Source organism: Bactrocera tryoni, chromosome 2 (genome assembly GCF_016617805.1).
Source record: "Bactrocera tryoni isolate S06 chromosome 2, CSIRO_BtryS06_freeze2, whole genome shotgun sequence".
Lineage (NCBI taxonomy): Eukaryota > Metazoa > Arthropoda > Insecta > Diptera > Tephritidae > Bactrocera > Bactrocera tryoni.
In genome coordinates, this window is record NC_052500.1 from 17,821,588 (window position 1) to 17,842,747 (window position 21,160).

The 21,160-nt window shown below is 35.2% G+C and overlaps 1 protein-coding gene across 3 annotated transcripts in view; it reads right to left on the bottom strand.

Moving 5' to 3' along the window:
* LOC120768336 (neural cell adhesion molecule 1-A) overlaps nucleotides 1-13,920 on the bottom strand; it is a 29,695-nt gene extending 15,775 nt beyond the window's left edge. Inside the window, exons 1-4 of one of the 3 annotated variants that reach the window (XM_040094987.1) lie at nucleotides 13,010-13,920; nucleotides 9,355-9,962; nucleotides 3,560-3,754; nucleotides 426-611 (exon numbers count right to left, since the gene is read on the bottom strand). In XM_040094987.1, coding sequence (XP_039950921.1) covers nucleotides 426-611; nucleotides 3,560-3,754; nucleotides 9,355-9,406 — 433 coding nt within the window. In that variant the 5' untranslated portion in view covers nucleotides 9,407-9,962; nucleotides 13,010-13,920. Of the gene's footprint in view, nucleotides 1-425; nucleotides 612-3,559; nucleotides 3,755-9,354; nucleotides 9,963-12,744 lie in introns of all 3 variants that reach the window. The other 2 variants (XM_040094985.1, XM_040094984.1) reach the window with 2 other exon arrangements.
* Nucleotides 13,921-21,160: the final 7,240 nt, after the last annotated feature.

Sequence of the window (21,160 nt, forward strand, 5' to 3'; positions counted from 1 at the left end):
AGTCGACCGAGCCAAGGAATTACGAAGCGATGTGTAAGCAAATGTTTAGAAAAATAGAAAATCAAACAAAAGGAGGATAAAAAGAGGCAATTTATAGGGCAAAGATACCTTTATATACATATGTATGTATATTTGTATACGCCTTCTAAGCGTTTGTTAAGGATATAATATAGATTTATATATACATATGTTTGTGAGTCTGTGTAGTGATGGTGGCGAAATTGTTGAATAGATTATTGTCTAATGATAAACAAAGTAAAGCAGGCGTTTGTGACACTTGGAAATTGATAAAAATAAGTGTGAGCATTTTAGGGACGCACCAACATGTATGTGTGTATAGAAGTAAAATGTTTATGTGTATGCATGTAAATATGTGTGAGCTTGTATAAATTACACAAGATAAACCTGCACGGAAGTGAACGTACGATTTACGAGCAGCTCAAAGGACTTCCTCGCCTCACCGCTGGCCAGTGTTGCGGTGCTGCCAGCATCCGGCGTTGATGCTGCTGATGTGGCTTCGTTGTTATTGTTGTTGTTAGTCAGCGTTGCCTCACACGTCCAGTTGCCCTTGTCCGTCAGCGCAATGTGCTCGAAGACCAACGCCAAAAATCCTGCATGCATGCCATTAAACAAGAACGAAACAAAGATGACGAGAAGAAGAAAAACGGTAGAAGAAGACGAGAAGAAGATGTAGAACAAGAAATATTACATACAAATCAGTAGTGTCGCATAAACTACCCGACTTGTGGTGGTGGTGAGGCAAGGGATATATGTAATGTATGAATAAATGAATTGAAAGCGAAAATTTTTTACTTTACATTCCTGTAAGCCGAAAAGTTCCCAACAGCAACAAGCATTAAGCATGAAGACGCACAGACACGCGCACATAAAAGTTAATTACACACACACATGCAACGGTATATACGTAGGTATATGTATGTATACATGTGCATAAATGCTGTGTGCCTATGGACACATGTAAGCGGGATTTATGAAAGGATAAGTCTTTTTGGTTTATTTTCTCTTGGAGAATTTGCATTTTTCGCATTACAGCTGTGTTGTGGTTCGTTGGACGTCTTTCGCTTGGCTGGACGTGCGATCTCACTGTTCTGCTCTTCACTCGTAATGTCAGCATGTCAGTAGCACAAGGCAGTGTCGTAGCTATTAAGGAGCACATAGCAAATTGTTCGGCAGGTGACAATTCTCTTTAAACACACTAGCTATTGACACAACATTCTACAAGACTTATGTTTCTAATATGTATATGCTCCAGTAGATCTCAAATTGAGTACAGGGTTGTCGGCTTCTCTGGACGCAATATCCTTGGTAATTCCCAAAACCAATCTCCCTTCTTAAAGGGGTAAAACTATTCTACTTCCAGCTCTGTCAAATATCTCGAAGTTGCCATAGATAAAAAACTAAGCTGGATCCGGTAGATATTTTTCTTATGGTCTTTTGGTTAGCATAGTTCAAGACAATTCAGTCCAAGAAATCCGATAAGAAATATCATTGGTAATTCCAAAATCAATCTCCCCTCCTTAAGGGATAGAACTATTGTACTCTCGAGCTCTGTTGAATGTCTCGGAATTATCCTAGATAAAAAAACTAAGCTGGAGAGAACATATTGTGCTTCCAAGTCTGGAATTCCTGTAGAACAGCCATTGCCTTACAGTGGGGTTGGCAACCATATATTGTGCGGTGGTATGGTGGTTAAATAATCGAATGTCGTATTAAGCCCCTGTAACAGGTGCAAAGGGCGCAATGAAAACTATGTCAACTAAGACTCAGGAGATTATCCTTGACATATATAAGTGAAGTATGAGGCAATGCTTGTGTCTAGCCGGCTCATTATTGTAAACTATTGGAATCAAATTCAACGTTATCACGAGATGATATTATACTAGAAATCGGACTAATTTAGCAATGTGACCGAGAAAGGGAGTCTCACGAGGAAGTAAACACAACGTTTTTACCTTCCAGTAGAAAATAATGTATTAGGAGATTTTTGATCGATAGTTCCATCGACGAAGTCTATATATTCACCGACGGATCAAAGCATGAAATAGGAACAGGAACGGTCTTCTTCTGTAGTAATATATACCATTAAGGCTATCCTTAGAGCCAATATTAAGTCTCAATGGGTTAGGTTATGCAAGAAGGGATATCAGGAGGTAACTTGATCTAGGTAACCGGTTCTAAAGGAATAGAAGAAAATGATAAGGCAGATGAGCTGGTAAGCTCGGCGGTATCTGGAGACACAAGTCCCCTAGGCTTCCCTAGGTCATTTAGCTTCTTCAGGGACTTTTTGAAGCAATGGACCCCAGAGGAATACCTCAGGTTTTGGAACACAAGCAATAAAGTTATTTTGGAATAGTGGTTTTGGAACACTAGCAACAAAGTTATTTTGGAATAGTGTTGATGGTGGAGGGACCAAAAAGCTCGAATTTATAGACAAAAGTGAGCTTAGTAACATTCTAAAGTTCATCCCAAAGAACTTGCCATTAAAGGCCCAGCTTCAGAAAATGAGAAAAATGCAGAGCATGCGCGGAAAACGATGAGACGTTCAGCCTTCAGCCATATTTCACAACTCCCAATGCGCCAAATTAAGAGATATTGGGCAGCTGGAGTTGAAAAGAATTAGGTTTCTTTTAATATTAAAGAATGGATCCTGACTAACCCGAGTAAGAACTACAATAATAAAGATTCAGATATTCAAAACTACTTCTCCTTAAAGAGAGTACATCGTACAGAAAATTCAGAAGTACAAGCAAGTAGGCAAGAACGGAATAGCCTAGGAACAGCTTAGGTGTCAATTTAGTTAAGGCTGTTGATTGTCGATGTCCAGGGTGTTAGCGCAGGAGCAATCGGAATATTGATAATGACAGATTCTCAAACAGGGATTTTTCTTATAAGCTTCGAATATAGGCACATATGATTTCATTTTGTGCATAGAAAGGACATGAGGACTTAAGTTCCCATTTTCTCCACACCGTTACTGTTTCACGATCTCTCTTTCATTATCTACAAAAATATTAATAAATATTTCACCAAAGATCCAATTAGAAACCCTCCGAAAATATTTGCTACACCACTGTCAAATTTAATAGTATATACGGAAGCATAGCTGAGCAACAGTAATTGGCATAGGAGCTGTGTGACTTTGTTGTAGTGGAAGAGGCGTTGATGCTTTTGCATAATGCCGCAAATGTCAGTGGCAAAGAACAGAAAGTGACAAGGCTGAGTGAGCATCAACCCATACGCCAAAGTTTTGCCGGGAAATGACAGAAGCAAAAAGCACCGCTAACGATGGGAGGACACCGCATTAGCGTAAACTCGTATATTTCTATGGTTAACATGACACATAATTTGTTGGTCAGTTGTACGTACTTATTTAATTGCACGGCTTGAAGTGAGTGCAGAGTCGCATTGTGGAGAAAAAATATATACAAATAAATATGGTAAAAATATGTTTGGAGTAATTATATTTTTTTTAAATAAATTATTGTTTTCTCTAAGTAAATGGTGGTTAAATGGAAAATAAATGCGAAATGACACCAACCAGTTTTCTTTTCGATATGCACACGCCCTTTTGTATTTTCCTTGGGCACCCCTTTAGGGTCTTTCCATTTCGCATTCGCATCCTTTTGTACTGTTTTACAGAATATAATGAAGGAATCATTTACAAAATGTGTGATAGATGGTGTCGAGGGTGCCAGGGTTAGCCAACTGCCCTCCAATTGGCCGAGAACAGCAACTGCAAAGAGAGAAAAAGAAAGTTGTTTAAAATTTTAAGTAGCGGAAATTAAAATAAAAAAAGAAATAAATGAGTTGTAAAAATAAAATTAAATAAATTTAAAAAATGATAACAAAACTATATATGGAAATTTAAATATGTGTTCGATGTGTTTTTATGTGAAACTTGAAAAATATGTTCAGATTCGGTCAACCGCTAAAATTTTATATGTTTTTTTAATCTACGTTTCCTGCTATTCCTATATTTCTTTATATTATAATAATAAATAATGCCATGTTGCTGCAGGGTTAATTCTCATCCTGGCATAAAACTGGGATCATTCCGATTTTCAAAACGCAGTTATGATAAGAAACATTGTCTGAGAAACGGAGCATACGATCCCCAATAAAGTTGGGTCTGCGAAGTCGAAACTGGCCCTGATTATTAACCGGCCAAAGACTGAAAACTCGGCAGCATTCCTTAATCGAAGTACCATAAATTTTATTGAGGGCATTTTTCTCTAAACTTCTTTCAGAAAGCATCCTATTATCTGATGCTGAAGCATTCTATACATTGCTAATAAAGCTAAAGTATAGATTATTTTGGGCTAGGTTAAACCAATAAGCTACGCATAAACCAAACTCTAGCCAAAGTATTAGAAGAAATATGAAACTATGGATCAGTAAAGAACTAGCTGAGTTATACGAATATAAGCAAAAATTTTAGACCAATCTTCGATAAGAAATTAAGTATTCCAATTTCAATTCACTTGAACAAATTTATCGTAAAGTTTATATATTTTTGTTACATATACTCCCCCCTATACCCTATATTTTCGACTTTAATCCATTTAGTAACAGTCCATCGATGTAGTTAATTCAATTTTGGGTGATGAAGCTATGTCAAAAACCAGTGTTTATCGATGGTATGTGGATTGAATCGAGATCTTACATCACGCCCAGATGAATTTTGAGAAGGTCGCCCAAAATCAGTAGTTGTTCCGGAAACTAATGATGCTGTGCGTAAGTTGATATTGCAAGATCGTCATGTGATCTATTGCCAGATTGAGACAACTTGTGTAGGCAGTTTGTCAATCGCTCAAATATAGGGTCTTACTGGTTGGTCGAGAGGAATGTTAACAAAATACAATAAAGGTGACTCGAAACACGTCTATGACATCATGACAGGTCAAGAATCGTGGATTTATACATAAAAGCCGCAAGTAAAAAGCAGTCGACTGTATGGGTTATTCCAGTTGAGCCGAATCCAACAACAGTTATTCGGACACGAAGCACTTATGGCCTGTTTTTAAAAAAAAACTGGACATGTAGCAACCATACCATTAGAGCAACGCTTAACAGTAAATACTGAGTGGGACACAACTATTTTTTTGCTAGTTGCCTTTTAAGAAATCAAGATAACCAACAACCGAAGAGAGATCACTCTTCACCACGACAATGCGAGCTCTCACACATCAACTGAAACAACTGTATTTTTGAGCTTTCAAAACATTGATATGACGAGTCATCCTTCTTATAGTTCTAACTTGGCACATAATGACAGCTTTCTGGTTTCGTATGTAGAAAATACACGAAGGGGTAAACTTTTTTTGATATCTGAAGAGGCGCTTGATAAGTTCGGAATGCATGTTTTGGAGATAACTCAATCAGAGTGGCAAAAGTGCTTCGACAATTGGTCAAACGCATGAAGTGTTTAGACCATAATGGAGTATATTTTGAAAAACAGTAAAACGATTTTCGATAATTAATACTTGTTTTTGTTCTCTAATCCCGAAATATGAAAGGCAACCCTCGCATATTAGTACCCGCAAAAATTCTTTTCTCTGAGAGTTGCTCTTTCTTTTTAGTTTAATATGCATGTCATAATAGACATTGTAAATTTACTACCTTCGATTTTCATCTCTTGTGTTAGCAACTTTTTATGCCGAAAATTGTTTTTACTTCATTTTTTAATAACGAACGCTCAATACGCTTGGGCATAATATTGTTTTACGATTTCTTTTCACTTGTATTTATGGCACATCAATTTCAAACAAGTATATTTGTAAGTTTGCGTGTGCTTCTGCAAGTTGCTGGCTGCAGTTTGTTGCAGCAATTTGGCGTCTGTTTCTGCAGCAGTTAATGGTAGGAAGAAGTGCAACATTTTAGCGCATTGCGTCATTTACGAGTATTGAAAACAAATTCACTCTGAATATAGTATAACGGATGTTGTACAATATTGATGGCGTGACTTTTTAATGCGCGAAAAACAGAATCTTTTAGATTTGTTCAAAGTTTTCATAATGTTCAAGGCGTACTTAGTTGCTTATTGAAGGGTACAATTAACTAATGTGTTATTCTTCAGATACTTTATAGCCTCGTAAACAGTATTGCTCATTGAGCAAATATTCTTGGTAACAATGCTATGTTTCAATTAGTAGATCAGAACTTCAAATTAATATGTTTGGGTGGCTTCACTTCTGATACTTGTATAATGGAGCTTTGGGCACTTTGTCATAATATACATATGTATGAAAATTTACACATCGAAATATCCACACATTTTCAACGGTATATCATTGTAAGACTTCATCGCATCCTCAGTTTTATATATACTTATCAGAAGTTCAATTCTTTCTTTATACATTTATTTCACAACGCATTAACAATCAGACCTAGAAGAACCTATTCTGGCTATAAGCAAAATTCAATCAAATTTCTTTCTCAACAAGGCTCCATTTCTGTTCGATATACACTTTGAAATCAAATTCAATAATTCCATATTTTTTTATGATATACTATGTTTCAGAGAACACAATAGTCAAGCCTCAAGTAAAATATACAAGAAAGTATCGGGAAGGTAATGCTCATTGTTTTCTTCGATATTCGCGGTGTTGTCCACTATGGATATTTTCCAACTGGTCACATCGTCATCAAAGAGTATTATTATTATGAGGCGCCTACGAGGCGCTATCCGTCGTAAACGTCCGAGTTTGTGGGCAAACAATTCGTGGATTCTTCATCATGATAACGCAGCATCGCACAAAGCCATCTTTGTGAATGAATTTTTGGCCTAACACTCAACAAATATCATTGAGAAAGCACCTGATGTGGCCTCCTGTGACTTTTTCTTATTCTCCACATTGAAATATCCACTTCGGGGAACACGCTTCAACTCAATTAAAGACATCAAAATAAATTCGACACGAGAGCTGAAGGCCATCCCGGAAAGTGCCTATAAAAAATGTTTTGACGATTGGAAGAAGTGTTGGCAAATGTGCATCGCTTTAAATAGATGTTATTTTGAAGGCGATAAAATAAACTTGGATGATGATTGAGAAATTTTCGTTTTATTTAAAAATTCCCGATACTTTCTTGAGAGGGTGTATATCAACAGAAAAATTTCAAATAGACTAATATCACACTATTTTTTTATAAAATTAAACAGTTTCGAAAACATAATATAATTTTGGCAATTCCACGAAATTTCTTTCCCTTTGGTCTAAGCAGCTCTTTTGACTATGTTCGAAACAAGCCTATAGCCCGTAGCTAACCATTGCAAACTTTTTTAAAGGGTCAATTTTCTTCTCTTAGCATGGCATGGGGATCTAACTTAGATTACTATGTATAGAACTTTGTTATTCCAAAAAGAAAAACTCCTCAAGTGGAAAATCAGTTATCGGCAAAATGCCCAGAACCCATCACAAACCTGCTTTATACTCCCACTTTTTCAGCTGGATGTCTAAAAAAGTAAAATCTGAATTGTTCTCTTTGATCTAGCAAAAGCAGGACATTCAAGGAGGAAGTATCAAAATGATTCTATCTCATCTTCTTCCAAACAGCTGATGCAGCTAGCATCTGGCAACAATCACTCTTACTGGAAGAATCCCAATCGGACAGTGTCCATTTAGAAATCCTACAACCATTGAGAGGTGAACTTTACTGAGTGCGAAGAACTCCCTAGACTCCTTATGCTTTACCTTAGGTCAGAACGGCTTGCGACTGCAGAGCTGCTGCTAGTCGACCAGGGTCTGATGTCCAACAGTCTAGTTGTGAACCAGAAGATGCCAACGAAGCTCCTACCCGTTCCCATTCCGCAATTATCCTGACTTAAGTACCTGCCATAGCGAGCTCATCAGCTTCATAGTTTCCTGCAATACCGCTATGGCCGAACACGCAAACCAGTCTAATGATAAAATAGCTCGATGCTAGACATAAAGAGTCTAGACATACTTTCACGGATGCAGAGCGCACTGTCTGCGAACTCAAGGCTAATATCGCTGCCTACTATCGGATAGATTACGACTTTGAAGCTGTGCACAGGAGCAGTAGATCTACTGCTACCTTCATAGTATTTGGTAGCCACCTCAGCTTGGAATAAGCTCAGCCCTCAGAAAAAAACTAAAAGTGTAGTTCGCGGCAGTGTACTCTTTTATCAACCCTCTCCGCAAGCATTGATCCATCCATAAAAAACCGACCCTCATCTTCAGCGAGTACTTCCCTCTCATGTCTCTCTCGAAGATATGTGAATAGAAAAGAGACAGCCAAAGCTACCTGGCGACCTAGTAATCCACAATATATGGAATGAAATCAAAGTTTGCGAGGATTCCACAGCGCCCTAGAAGGTACATAGCAGAGAAGAGACCACAAGGGCTAGGTTCGGCGGCCTGGTAATCCACGATTTTTGTAATGAAATCTAAGTGTTCGGCTCGCAGTCATTTAAGTACCCAGATTCCCTGAGTTGACGGACAATTTCGCGATATACACTTCTGGGCTATGTCCACTGGTGCTATATGCAACCAGACATTCAGTGCCATAGCGCTTACTAAGTGATGTCAACATTATTTTAAATATATTTACAATTCAATTGGTCTCGTCCGACCAAATATACTGAATATCAACGCCCGAATTTTCGAAAAGTTTGAAATATATGTAGTATGTATATGTATATTTATACATCCTAGCATGGGTTTCGGTCTCTTTGACTAAACAACTCAACACTATAGTTGAAGTATATCTTTGATATACCTAATATATACGCTTCTAGACGAATTCTAGATTTATTATAATTACGCCTCTTCGACTTCGCCGAAGTGAATACGCCAGGTAAAGGATTCAATTATTATTTTTCTGATTTTGAACTCCATTCTTTTCCTTTCTTTCTTTCTACGGACAGTTAAACCACAAATGGGTAATGACACTTCACTTCATACACATGTACATTTTTCATTTTCCACCACACTAACAGCCATTATACGCTGGCATGATTCACAAGCCGAACCATTTGAAGAGCTTGAAATAATTTCATCACATGACAACTCTTGACATTTCCCCATTATGCAAGCGTTAAGCCTTGACAGCCGCAAGGCCGGAAGGATAAAGGATAAAGGGAAAAAAGTAAAAACCGAAAGCAAATGCTTGCATTGCAAATATACTAGAAGTAGAGCAGAAATAAAATATACAAATTAAGATAAAACGCTAAATGCCAGAAAATGTATTATATAATTAGCATGAATGTCCGAGTTGGGTTAGTATGTGTGCAAATGTAACTCTGTATATGTGTGTGTGTGTGTGCAAGTAGATAAGCGAAACTGTATATAGTATCTAGAGTTAGTATATTACCATTTTGACTGACGAGTAGAATGAGTAAATGTAATAAAAATAATAAATCCATTGCGAATTCGTGTTGTTGTGGTTGCTGTTTTGTTAGCACGTCACACACACATACACACGCACGCCCGCATGCACGAGAGCCCTTTATAATGTTATTTAAGCCACTTATTTTATGTGCGTTGTTAGCTGATTGTTGTTGCTGTCACATTGAATATACTGCTCGTAATCCACTAAAATCATGCGTAACTGTATTTAGGCGTCTGCTGTTGTCACAGAGTCTGCTGGCCGCTGATGTGCTGCTAAATTATCCTTTTTAATGTTAACGTAATCCTTTATGGGTAATTAAATCCATTTTGTATGTGTTGCATAGCCATGAATGGTGGCATGAATGTGCAGTTGTTAGTAATGTTTTGTATAGAATTAGTTGCTATTAACGTTGATGTGTTGTTGCAATATTTGAAGGAAGTTTATTTAGCCTGTTTGTATGTTAAATTCATTCACTTTTGTATGGATTAAGTGTTAACGCTGTTTAGTATTATTTTATTTCATTATGTTTTCTGTTTTATTCTTTCAGTTTATTTTTTGCAACTAATCTTTTTTAATCTCATACAATTTTTCTAAAATCGCAATTTTTAAAATATTAATATATTTTTAGTTTTTTTTTATAATTTCTGCAATATTTTTTTCATGTAATTTAAACTTTTTTTATTTTCATTACATTTTTTTTTAATTAATTGAATTAAATGAGCTAAGCCTTTATATTTAATTTAATTAAAGTAAATATTTTCCCATTCGCTGCATTTCATTATCAAAAAATAATAATAAAAAATCACTGACACATATAAAAAACTCTCCATTTATTAACTTGATTTTGACCGATCAGTTTGAATGGCATCTACATATATGATATATAGTCTATTTCGTATGTCTGCCCGTCTGTACATATGTATGTACATGAACCAATCCCTCAGTTTTTAAGATATCGATGTGAAATTTCACACACGTTTTTTTCTGTCCATGAAAGTGCTTATTTGTCAGAACCGCCGATATCGGATCACTATAGCATATAGCTGCCATAGAAACTGAACGATCTGAATCAATTGCTTGTATGGAAAATATTTTCATTTGAATGGACAAAGCTATCTTTGAATATATTGTTCAGATGGACTGTAGTATAGTTCTGGCATGAAACACCTTTTTATTTGACAAGATAACTTCACGAAATCGACCTATTTTCGACTATTGCCAGAGTCAACGTTATAATGTCCGATGAAGAAATGTTTCAAATCGGACTGCTATATAATATACACAGCTGCCATACAAACTGAACGCTCAAAATTAAGTTCTTGTGCGAAAAACTCTTTTACTTGACAAGATATCTTCACGAAATTTGGCATGAGTTATTGTCTATGGCAACGCTACAATCTTCGAACATATTGTTCAGATGGAACCACTATAGAATATAGCTGCCATACAAACTGAACGCTCAAAACTAAGTTCTTGTGTGAAAAACCAAACGATTCAAATCAAGTTTTTGTAAGGAAAACTTTTTATTTGATAAGATATCTTCACAAAATCTATTTATGTCAAATAAAGTGGCTTGAAAGAACTAGAACTTGTTATATTATTTTACTTTATTTCATTTTTATTTTTTTATTATACTTTATTTAATTTTATTTTTTTTATTGTTATTTTATTTTATTTCAATTTATTTTATTTTATTTTATTTTAATTTAATTTTATTTTATTTTTTTATTTTATTTTATTTTATTTTATTTTATTTTATTTTATTTTATTTTATTTTTTCTATTTTATTTCATTTTATTTTATTCTATTTTATTTTGTTTTATTTTATTTTCTTATCTTATTTTATTATTTTTAGCTTTTTTTAAATATATAGGGAGGGGCATATTTGGACGTAATTTTTTTGGAAAAGTGGGCGTGGCCCCGCCCCCTACTAAGTTTTTTGTACGTATCTCGGAAACTACTATAGCTATGTCAAAAAAACTCTACAGAGTCGTTTTCTTCAGGCATTTCCATATACAGTTCAAAAATGGAAGAAATCGGATAATAACCACGCCCACCTCCCATACAAAGGTTATGTTGAAAATCACTAAAAGTGCGTTAACGGACTCATAAAAAACGTCAGAAACACTAAATTTTACGGAAGAAGTGGCAGAAGGAAGCTGCACCCAGGCTTTTTTTAAAAATTGAAAATGGGCGTGGCCTCGCCCACTTATCTCACCTACTACCATATCTCAGGAACTACTAGACCTGATGACATGTACGAAATATAGGTGACATCGGTTCACAACCACGCCTTCTTCCAATATAACGCTATTTTGAATTCCATCTGATGCCTTCTCTGTATAATATATAGTACATTAGGAACCAATGATGATAGCGGAATAAAACTTTACAAAAATACGGTATTTGAAAAATATGTAAATGACGGATATTGAAATCTCGATTATCACTTTATCATGCGAGAGTATAAAATGTTCGGTGACACCCGAACTTAGCCCTTCCTTACTTGTTTATTTTAATGTTTATTATATTTTAACTTATTTTATTTATTTTTTTTTTTCATTTCATTTTAGTTTATATTATCTTTATTATATTTTAGTTCAATTTATTTTATTTTATTTTTGTTTTAATTTACTCAAATCTTTAAGTTTTATGTTATTTTAATTTAATTTCATGTTATTAAGTTTATCATTTAATTTATTTTATTTTATTTCGTTTATTTTTACTTTTTTTTCTGTGATTTTTTATTTTAATTTATAATTATGTTAATTTTTCGCATCACTTTGTTCACTAAAAATTTTCTTTACTTAAATTTTTTAACTTCATTTTGATTTATTTAATTTTAATTTTATTTTCTTATTTATTTTGTTTTTATTATATTTTACTTTACTTTACCTTTTTTTTTATTTTATTATTATTTTTTGTCATTTTATTTTATTTTTTATTTTTTTTTATTTTACTTTACTTTGTTTGTTTATTTTTTTATATTTGAGCAATTCACAACCTGTCGTAAAGCATCGTAAAATCGTAAAACTATAAAAAAAAACAAGTGTAAAAATTTATAATTTTATGATGCTTTACGTTATGTTGTGAATTGAACAATTAATTTAGTTAATTTTCATTTTTTTCAATTTTTATTTTATTAAAATTTTTTGTGTTTTTGTGTTATATTATTTTATTTTTATAATAATTTATTTCAATTTAGTTTTATTTTTTATATCATTTTACACATTATGTTTTATTAAAAATAATTTGATTTCATTATTTTGTTTTGTTGTTGATTTTCATTTCGCTTTAACCAAATTTTTTGTTTGCACTTTTTTCTTCGACTTCAAATTGATTATTTTTGTTTTACTAATTTTTTTTGCATACCTATTTTGTATATTCAACTCACTATTCATAGTTTTTGTCATTATTCACACACATTTGCATATATTAATTTATAAACACTGCTGTTGTTGTCATTCACATACACATAGGTAATTTGCTATGCTTTAATCAAACAATTTTTGCATAAATATTTTGCGCAGCAACGCACTTTCACACGCATGACATCATTCGGAAGCGTTTGCCAAGCCAACATATAATTGCCAAGAAGACAGTGCTAGCCAAGGAAAACAAAACGCAAAGAACACACCGTTCATCACCAAGTGGCCAGCTGCCCACACACTACAACCATACATGGTTCACCAACGCCGACAGCAAAAAAATTGCGTGCTGCAGGTCAGACTGGCAGCAACAACGCCCACAGCGGCATGCCGCCACCGATGACAACATTTTCAAAATTGCCGCCAACCTATCCTTGAAACATGAATTTCCTGTTATAAACGAGTTCGTTAGTAGTCAGCAGCCACAAAACAAAGCATACACTCGCGGGCACGCACACGCACGACCACTCGTTTCAGTACGAACGACCAGCAGGCGACCTACACTGGCGCAAGTATTTCAAATTTCGCTGCTTCACAATTTTGTTGTTTGTTTTTTGCCTGCGAATCTTTGAATTTCAACCGATTATCCTTTTACGGCTTTGCCACTGCACACTCGTTAACTCGTATTAGCCTTCGAGAGCTTTTGTTGTATTGGACGACAAGTGTTGGTTATTGCGAAGCAGCAGAAGATGAGGAGAACGCGTCAAAACGCCGCCACTGCACAATGATGACTGAATTGTTCCTGCTGCCAAGCAAACGGCAAAGCCAGCAAACCAAGGATGCGAATGTTGTTGATGGCCATCAACGACCAACACGCACGAATTGAGATTTTTGCTTCATATGACACAACAAGCGGCGAAGGATTCGCACGAGCAGCAAAGCGATTCGGCAGCACGATGCTCCACCAAAGCGCGCCAACAATAACAAATGCGGTGCAGTTGAATAACCGAAACGAAAATTAAGTAAGAGCGTCAATGCACCGCTACCAACACGCTGTCAACGCACTGACAGCCCAATAAAGCACACACACACACACACACATCGTGTGCGTATATGATACAATTGCCGTTATCCGTTTTACCGTTGTGGCATTCGCTGTCAGTAGAGCGGCGCGTTCAAATCTCGGCTGTATCAGAAATTGCACTGAAGTTACTTCGCATCCTGTCGTATCCTTTATTTTGAACAAATGAAATGTAGTTCATGCAGCTCGTTAAACATGTTGACACACTTTATGCCACCGCCATCCATTCGGCTATATGGGCGTATGCGTGGTCGCGTATGTGTTTGTGCGGTGGCATCATCAGCATCGTGTCGAGCATGTTGCACGACGCCAGTGTGCTCCGCGTCAACTTTACGAGTCTCGAAGTGATGTCATGCGGCGCCAATGCACGAACTTGCCGGTGTGAGAACGTCTGGTGTCGTAGCGTGTTGCTGGCAACATGTTGCCTCAGCCATACAGGATATGCGTACGAGCGTGTGGGCGCTGAGCACGGCGTAAGGGAGAATTGTAGAGTGTGTGCGCTAAAATGCTCTGAGCGTTAGATTTCTAGCATTGTTGAAAATGAAAAGCTCCCAGTTTTATGGCAAGGATAATGTTATAGAAGGCGTATAACAGTTGGTATTTCTATAAAGATAAACTAAAATGGAATGTATGTGCAAGTAGATAACGTTTTATAGCCATAATTTCAAGTTGTTGACTATAAACTGTTGGATTGCATTTCGCAAAAGCTTCTTTTTCCAAGTTCTCTTCAGGAGTATCCTAGTTTGTTACCATAAATCATTTGCAGCTTTATTATTAAGCACCTTACCCATGCTTGAGCTATAATTTTTTATGAAAGCAACAAAGCGCCGCTTGTTGTTGAATTATAAAGTTTAATTCAATACGTCCTAGTTCGTTTCTAGCTTTTTAAATTTGTACTTTCTTCCTGTTCTTTTGTTTTGAAAAACTTTAACACCCAGAAGGAAGCGTCGGAGACCCTATAAAGTATATATGTATTTGAATGATCAGTATATTGAGCTGAGTCGATTTACCCATGTCCGTCTGTCTGTCCGTCTGTATATATACGAACTAGTCCCTCAGTTTTCAAGATATCGTTTTGAAATTTTGCAAACGTCATTTTCTCTTCAAGAAGCTGCTCATTTGTCGGAACTGCCGATATCGGACCACTATAACATATAGCTGCCATATAAACTGAACGATCGGAATCAAGTTCTTGTATGGAAAACTTTCACATTTGACAATGTACAGACAAAAGTTTCTACCTACTTATAGATAAGGAGGCACTAAATGATATTACTGGCCAACTATATTTAAGATCACAATTTCAAAATGTTGGTAAATTAGGATGGACTGTAAAGCATGTGCGTAGAATGATTAGACTCTGGAACATTGCTTTAGCGTAAAACCAACCTTCAGCCTGTTGAGACGGGTTAGACGGCATAGATAGTTGGGGTAAAAAATAGCATACTTTATGCAGAATATAGCTCAATTGATTTTAACTTAGAAGCACAGTGGGCTTGCTACCCTCCCACATGATTTTATGAAACTTTTAGACTGCTTAAACAAAGCGCCCGTTTATAAATCAAGCAATAAATGGGATCCATTTACGCGGTTAGAAACCGAAGTGTTAAGTTCAATATGACACAGGTCTTTGAAATAGATATTTTGATATCTTTTAAATGGATTATTGAAATTTTAATGAAATAATGAATGATATGAGATTTAATTTGGTTTAATTGTAAATAAAAAACCAAGTGAGGAGCAGACCCGCTTTATAGACTTTGTATTTAAACGATGCAAGATACAGTCCTGAGGAGCAGTATAATTTCCTTAGTAGAAAAAAGTTTTTTAAAAATCGACTCCTACAGTTGAGGCGCAGACCTAGTGTCAAGTTTTCTAAAAAAAAATCGTTTCTGTTTTTTTTTCTTATTTTGATAGTTTATACCTTTCGAAATAACATACTAAATTTTAAAATTGATATCTCAAATATTTTTTAGTTACAGCCTTTGAAAGGCTTGCCGTTCAGTTCATTCAGCACAATATCATTTTTCGTATTTGCCGCTGTGATAACTCGACGACAAATAATCGGATAGTTATGACATTTGTTATGCCTGTTCTGCATATAATACTATCGATCGAGGTTTTGATCTCAACAAGAATCGTATATTGAACTTTTCTGAAACGCAGTGGTGTGGTTAATTTTTGAGTATTTCGATTGTAGGTTATTGTATGGAGAATATCTTCTGGTTTAACGAGAGTTTTTGATTTTAAGATTTCATCCACGAAAAAGGTCGGAATCAAATAAGCAGTGGAAGAACTTTTTTAGCGCCGTCGAAAATCTTTTATAACTGAAAAAATATTTAATTTTTTTTCCATATTGTATTCTTGAAACATGTATGTATAAATACACCCTGCAAATTTCGAAACACTCGATGCAGTATTTTTTTAATTCCCAAAATCGACGTTTTTAGACAATCAATAGGTGTGTCTTTAAGCTTGTTATGAAAAGAATGTGATTGGGTAGAAAAGTGGAAACAGTTCCTAAACTCACAAGAAAATATATAAAAATATTCCTGTAACTACATATATATATTTACTTTGGAAAACTTAAAACAATATAACAAAATATCTTAATGGAACAAAGAGTCTTTAAGAGAGCCATATAAAAACAATAAGACAAATTAATAGCTGGTCTTAAAATCACTGCCATTTAATTACAGCGATTTAATAATACTCAAAATACCATCGCATTTAATATATTCATTCTTGCACCCAAAAATCCTAAAGCGAAACGAGCTAAAGCCACTTTGTGAGTGCCACATAGCACATTTATAATCATTTCATTTCATGTGTGGATTAAAAGTATGGTTAGGCAAATGCCAAAAATGCAAATTTCAACATTTTCGCTCACACATAGATATGTACCTATGTATTATATGTATGGATTCATCTGTGAGATTTTGATATATGAAGTTGCATCTAAATATTTGGGGTAATTTCTAATTAGTAATTTAAATTAACACATCGTATACATATCTCTATATAAAAGTACATATACATATGGTATATACAAGTATATAGTTGCATTTCTACAGCTATGAGTGCTATAACTAATAAGCTTTTGAGCTTCAAGGCAAATATGCATATATAAGCTCATTTGCAGCCACTTGACATTTGGACCTTTTATCATATTTTATTGATTCAAGTGGAACATAAATTTTGGATTACTTGTACTAAGTACATATACACACATATGCAAAATATCAATGTGAATGTTTAAGCGGCTATCAATATTCTTTGGAAGGTCGTATAGACATGCTATTGTCAATATAAAACATGTTGCTTAATTACACCGTTTCCGAACTCTAAGAGCGCATAAGAATTTTTGAATAAAACCTATCGAATAATAGTGTTAACAATTACAGTGTTGCAAAGCAATGACCAGAATACACGAATCTGAAAATATCACTATTCTTCTATTACAAAGCGATCTAAACACTTTTGCTACTGCCTGGAACGCTTCAAAGATCACTATTATAGGCTTTTTATTTTTGGAGAAAACAACTCGGTCGGCACTGCGACACTTGCTTGAAAAGCAAGAACGAGCACATGATTATTACCATAAAATTTCAAAAGTGCACGAAAAAAGTCAATTGGAGAACGATTATTTTGAAATCGTTTTAAAGATCACTGCAATAGGTTTTTTGACTGCATAGTAAAAACACTCGGTCGTTCGTGATACCTGATTTTTAACGGAAATCTTACGGTTTCTTTCCACATACATATTTGTATATACATATTTATTTACAAATAATATCCAAAATCTTAACGGACTTTCAATTATACAGATTGAAGCTAACCAAAAGCTTTTCAATCTTATTTAATCAAATACATAAAACATAATTAGCCTACAGCATGATGGGAACTATTAATATTGTTAAAAAACTTAAGGGATTACATGGGTTTACGGGTTTCAAAAAACCGAATTTTTTTATTGTATTTTTAAATTCTACAACATCTCTAGAATATTGTTCTAAATTGTTAAGCTGATCCGAGTAATAGTTTCGGAGATACAGCCTTGAGAACTTATGCGCTGGAGGCTAGCTACGCTAAGTGCGCCATCTTTAAGCGCGTTTTTCTCGAAACTGTGTTTTTGAAGTCGGTTGGCAAGATTTCTCGAGAACTACTCAACGGATCTTCATGAAATTTTGCACAGGTTTTTGAGATACAAGTCTTAAAGACTTAGATGAAGGATTTTTTTCTATTCGAAATTCGCGAAATTTTAACTTTTTTTTCTTTCTCTCGTCCAAGTTCTGTTTTGGTGAAGAAAGCTGTTTTGAAGAATCCTTCACTTCCATATGAAAAAGCATAAGAACAATTAGTGGAAAGAAATTAAATTCGGGGAGGTTGAAAAAAAGTTACAGCTGTTCAAGGATGAGTGAAAATATAGAAGAAATTCGCTATATTTTGAAATTTGTTTACAAAAAAGGGAAGAATGCCATGCAGGCCACCAATGAAATTTGTGAAGTTTACGGAGACGATGCTGTATCATTTCATGTAGCACAACAATGGTTCGCTCGCTTCCACTCTAGAAATTTCGTTGTGAAAGATGCACCTCGCTCTAGTCGACCTACCGTTGAAAAACTCGATGAAATTATCGAAAAGATTGACCAGGACCGTCACATAAGCAGCCATGACATCGCTAAGGAACTTAACATTTATCATCAAACTGTTTTGAACCATTTAAAAAAGGCTGGCTACAAAAAGAAGCTCAATGTTTGGATACCACATGAATTGTCTGTGAAAAATTTAATGGACGAATTAACATCTGCGATTCTTTGCTTAAACGAAATGAAATCGGACCATTTCTGAAGCGAATGAAAAGTAGATCAAATATGACAATAATGTGCGAAAAAGATCATGGCCCAAGCATGGTGAAGCTCAACAAATGTTCGCAAAGCAAGCAAAGAATTGATGCCTCGAAAGGTTATGATGAGTGTTTGGTGGGATTGGATTCGAATCATCCACTATGAGCTACTCCAGCCTGGTCGTACGTTTGATTCTACATTTTACAGTCAACAACTGATGAGATTGAAGCAAGCAATCAAAACAAACGACGAGAACTAATCAAAAGAAAGGGCATCGTCTTCCATCAGGACAACGCTAGACCACACACATCTTTGATGACGCGGAAAAAGCTGGGAGAGCTTGGCTAAGAAGTTTTGATGCATCCAATATAGCCCTGATCTTGCACCGTCAGACCACCATTTGTTTCGGTCAATGCAGATCTCCCTTAATGGTGTAAAGTTAGCTTCAAGAGAAGCCTGCGAAAACTACTTGTCGCAGTTTTTCGCCGAGAAACCAGAAAAGTTTTACACTGATGGAATAATGTATCTAGCGGAAAAATTAATTATAATTAAAAGATAATTTGTAGTTTGATTAGAAATAAGAAATGATTTTTCGACTACCCATTATCATAAGAATTGGAGTCCATTTGTGTCAAAAAACGGGCGCGGTACAGTGGACTAAAACGAAATTCCTTATAGTGACGGCATCAATCAGAAACAATGACCTTGAAAACTATAAACTAACTAACTAACTCTCCCCTATAAAGACCCCTAAAACTCATTCTATGATTACATTCAAGAATAAACCAAAACAAACTCCATAAAGTAATGATTTTAAAATGGTCACTAGTCATTAATATTCTGTAGTTTTTATTATATATATAAGTACTCTTTTATTTTTATAACCGAATACTCATAGAAACATACATACATATGTAAATTTGTATAAATTTATATCTTCTTACGAAACGCACCGCACGTAGAATATAAAATTAAAAACTCAAGTAAACCAAACGAAAGCATTCTTGTTACCCGATGGAGAGCTTTTCACAAAATCAGCGGTGGGGTAACGAAGAAGCTTAACTGTTTGGCGCTACTGCGTCTTATACGTGTATTGTTATGTCATTGCTGATAATGAAATTTCGAATTCGCAAAGCAATTGCGGTCGATTTAATTGATATTGTTATTATTATTATTTTTGACCACTTTTGTTGTTGTGACTGCCTGTGCTTTGAAATAAGTGCCAAATTTAAAGGCGATGACGAAATGTCAGACAGTGATGTTTATATGAATGTATGTATTTATATACATTTACATATAAGAATGGATATTGCTAATTTGGTATAAATAGCCTTTTGGGCATGCGCAGTCAACATTCCACTTGCAGTTCTCGCACTTGTAATAACTCAAAACAAAAACCACTATCAAAATGATGAAATTGGTAAGTTCGGAATTGGAAGAAAGCAAAACTTCTAAAATTTCATTAAATTTTACTTCTCTTCAACTCACAGTTGATCCTCGTTATTGCCGCTCTCTTCGCTGTTGCAATGGCTGTACCCTCACCAGTGGCTGGTCCCAACCCTGAGCCCAACCCACAATACGTATATGGCTCATACCCAGCTGTGGCCTCATATCCTTATGTGTACTATGGTTAATCCAACTGGAGATCCTTTGAGATATTGACCTCTCATTCACTTTTTGAACCCGGCTGTGACTACGGTGTAATGATTTGCCACAATAACAATTTCATATTTGGACAGCAACAGTGATATAAATTAAGGGTGTCGCTTGTTTTGATTTCTAGTTTTTTTTTCGTTTTGTTATTTTGTTAATAAAAAAGATTGAATTTGCAAAAAAAATGTAAGTTTTTTTTATTGCTATAGATGTTTGTAGCTTGGAGACATACATGAAATGGAAGTCATTGAGTTATAGTTGTGGCTACTTCTAGTAAGATGCCAATCTTTCCTAAGCTACCATGCCGTTAGATATTTGCAAGGAATGAATTCGATAAAATCGGATATATGTATGTATTTATCTCAGTACTTGTCCTTTATTTATATTCTGTAAAGAAGTACAACTTCTTCTAAGAAGAGAAATTCATGACAGTAAAAATGAAAGAGTGTTGGAAGGTGTCTAATAATTTAACCAAAGGATCGATGACTCACAGACAGCAGAAAGTATTTGGAAGAGTTAAGTCGATCCTCACTTGGATAGCTTAGAACGGCGGTTCTTTGTGTTACCTGAAACTCCTGTATAACACTAATAGATCGTATGACCATTACAAATAGACAAAGCATTTCGAGCTTATCACAAATCTGTTCGGATAATCAATGTCAGTGTCGGCTATGTCTCCAGGTTCCCCGAATGTAAGACTGCCGAGATCTTGCATGACAATAAAATAAAAAGAGTGTTGGGAAGAATGTCTAAGAATTTGATAAAAGTATCGACAATTCATGGACAAAGAAAATATTTGGAAGAATTAAGTGGATCCTAACAGGGATCTCACTTGGGCT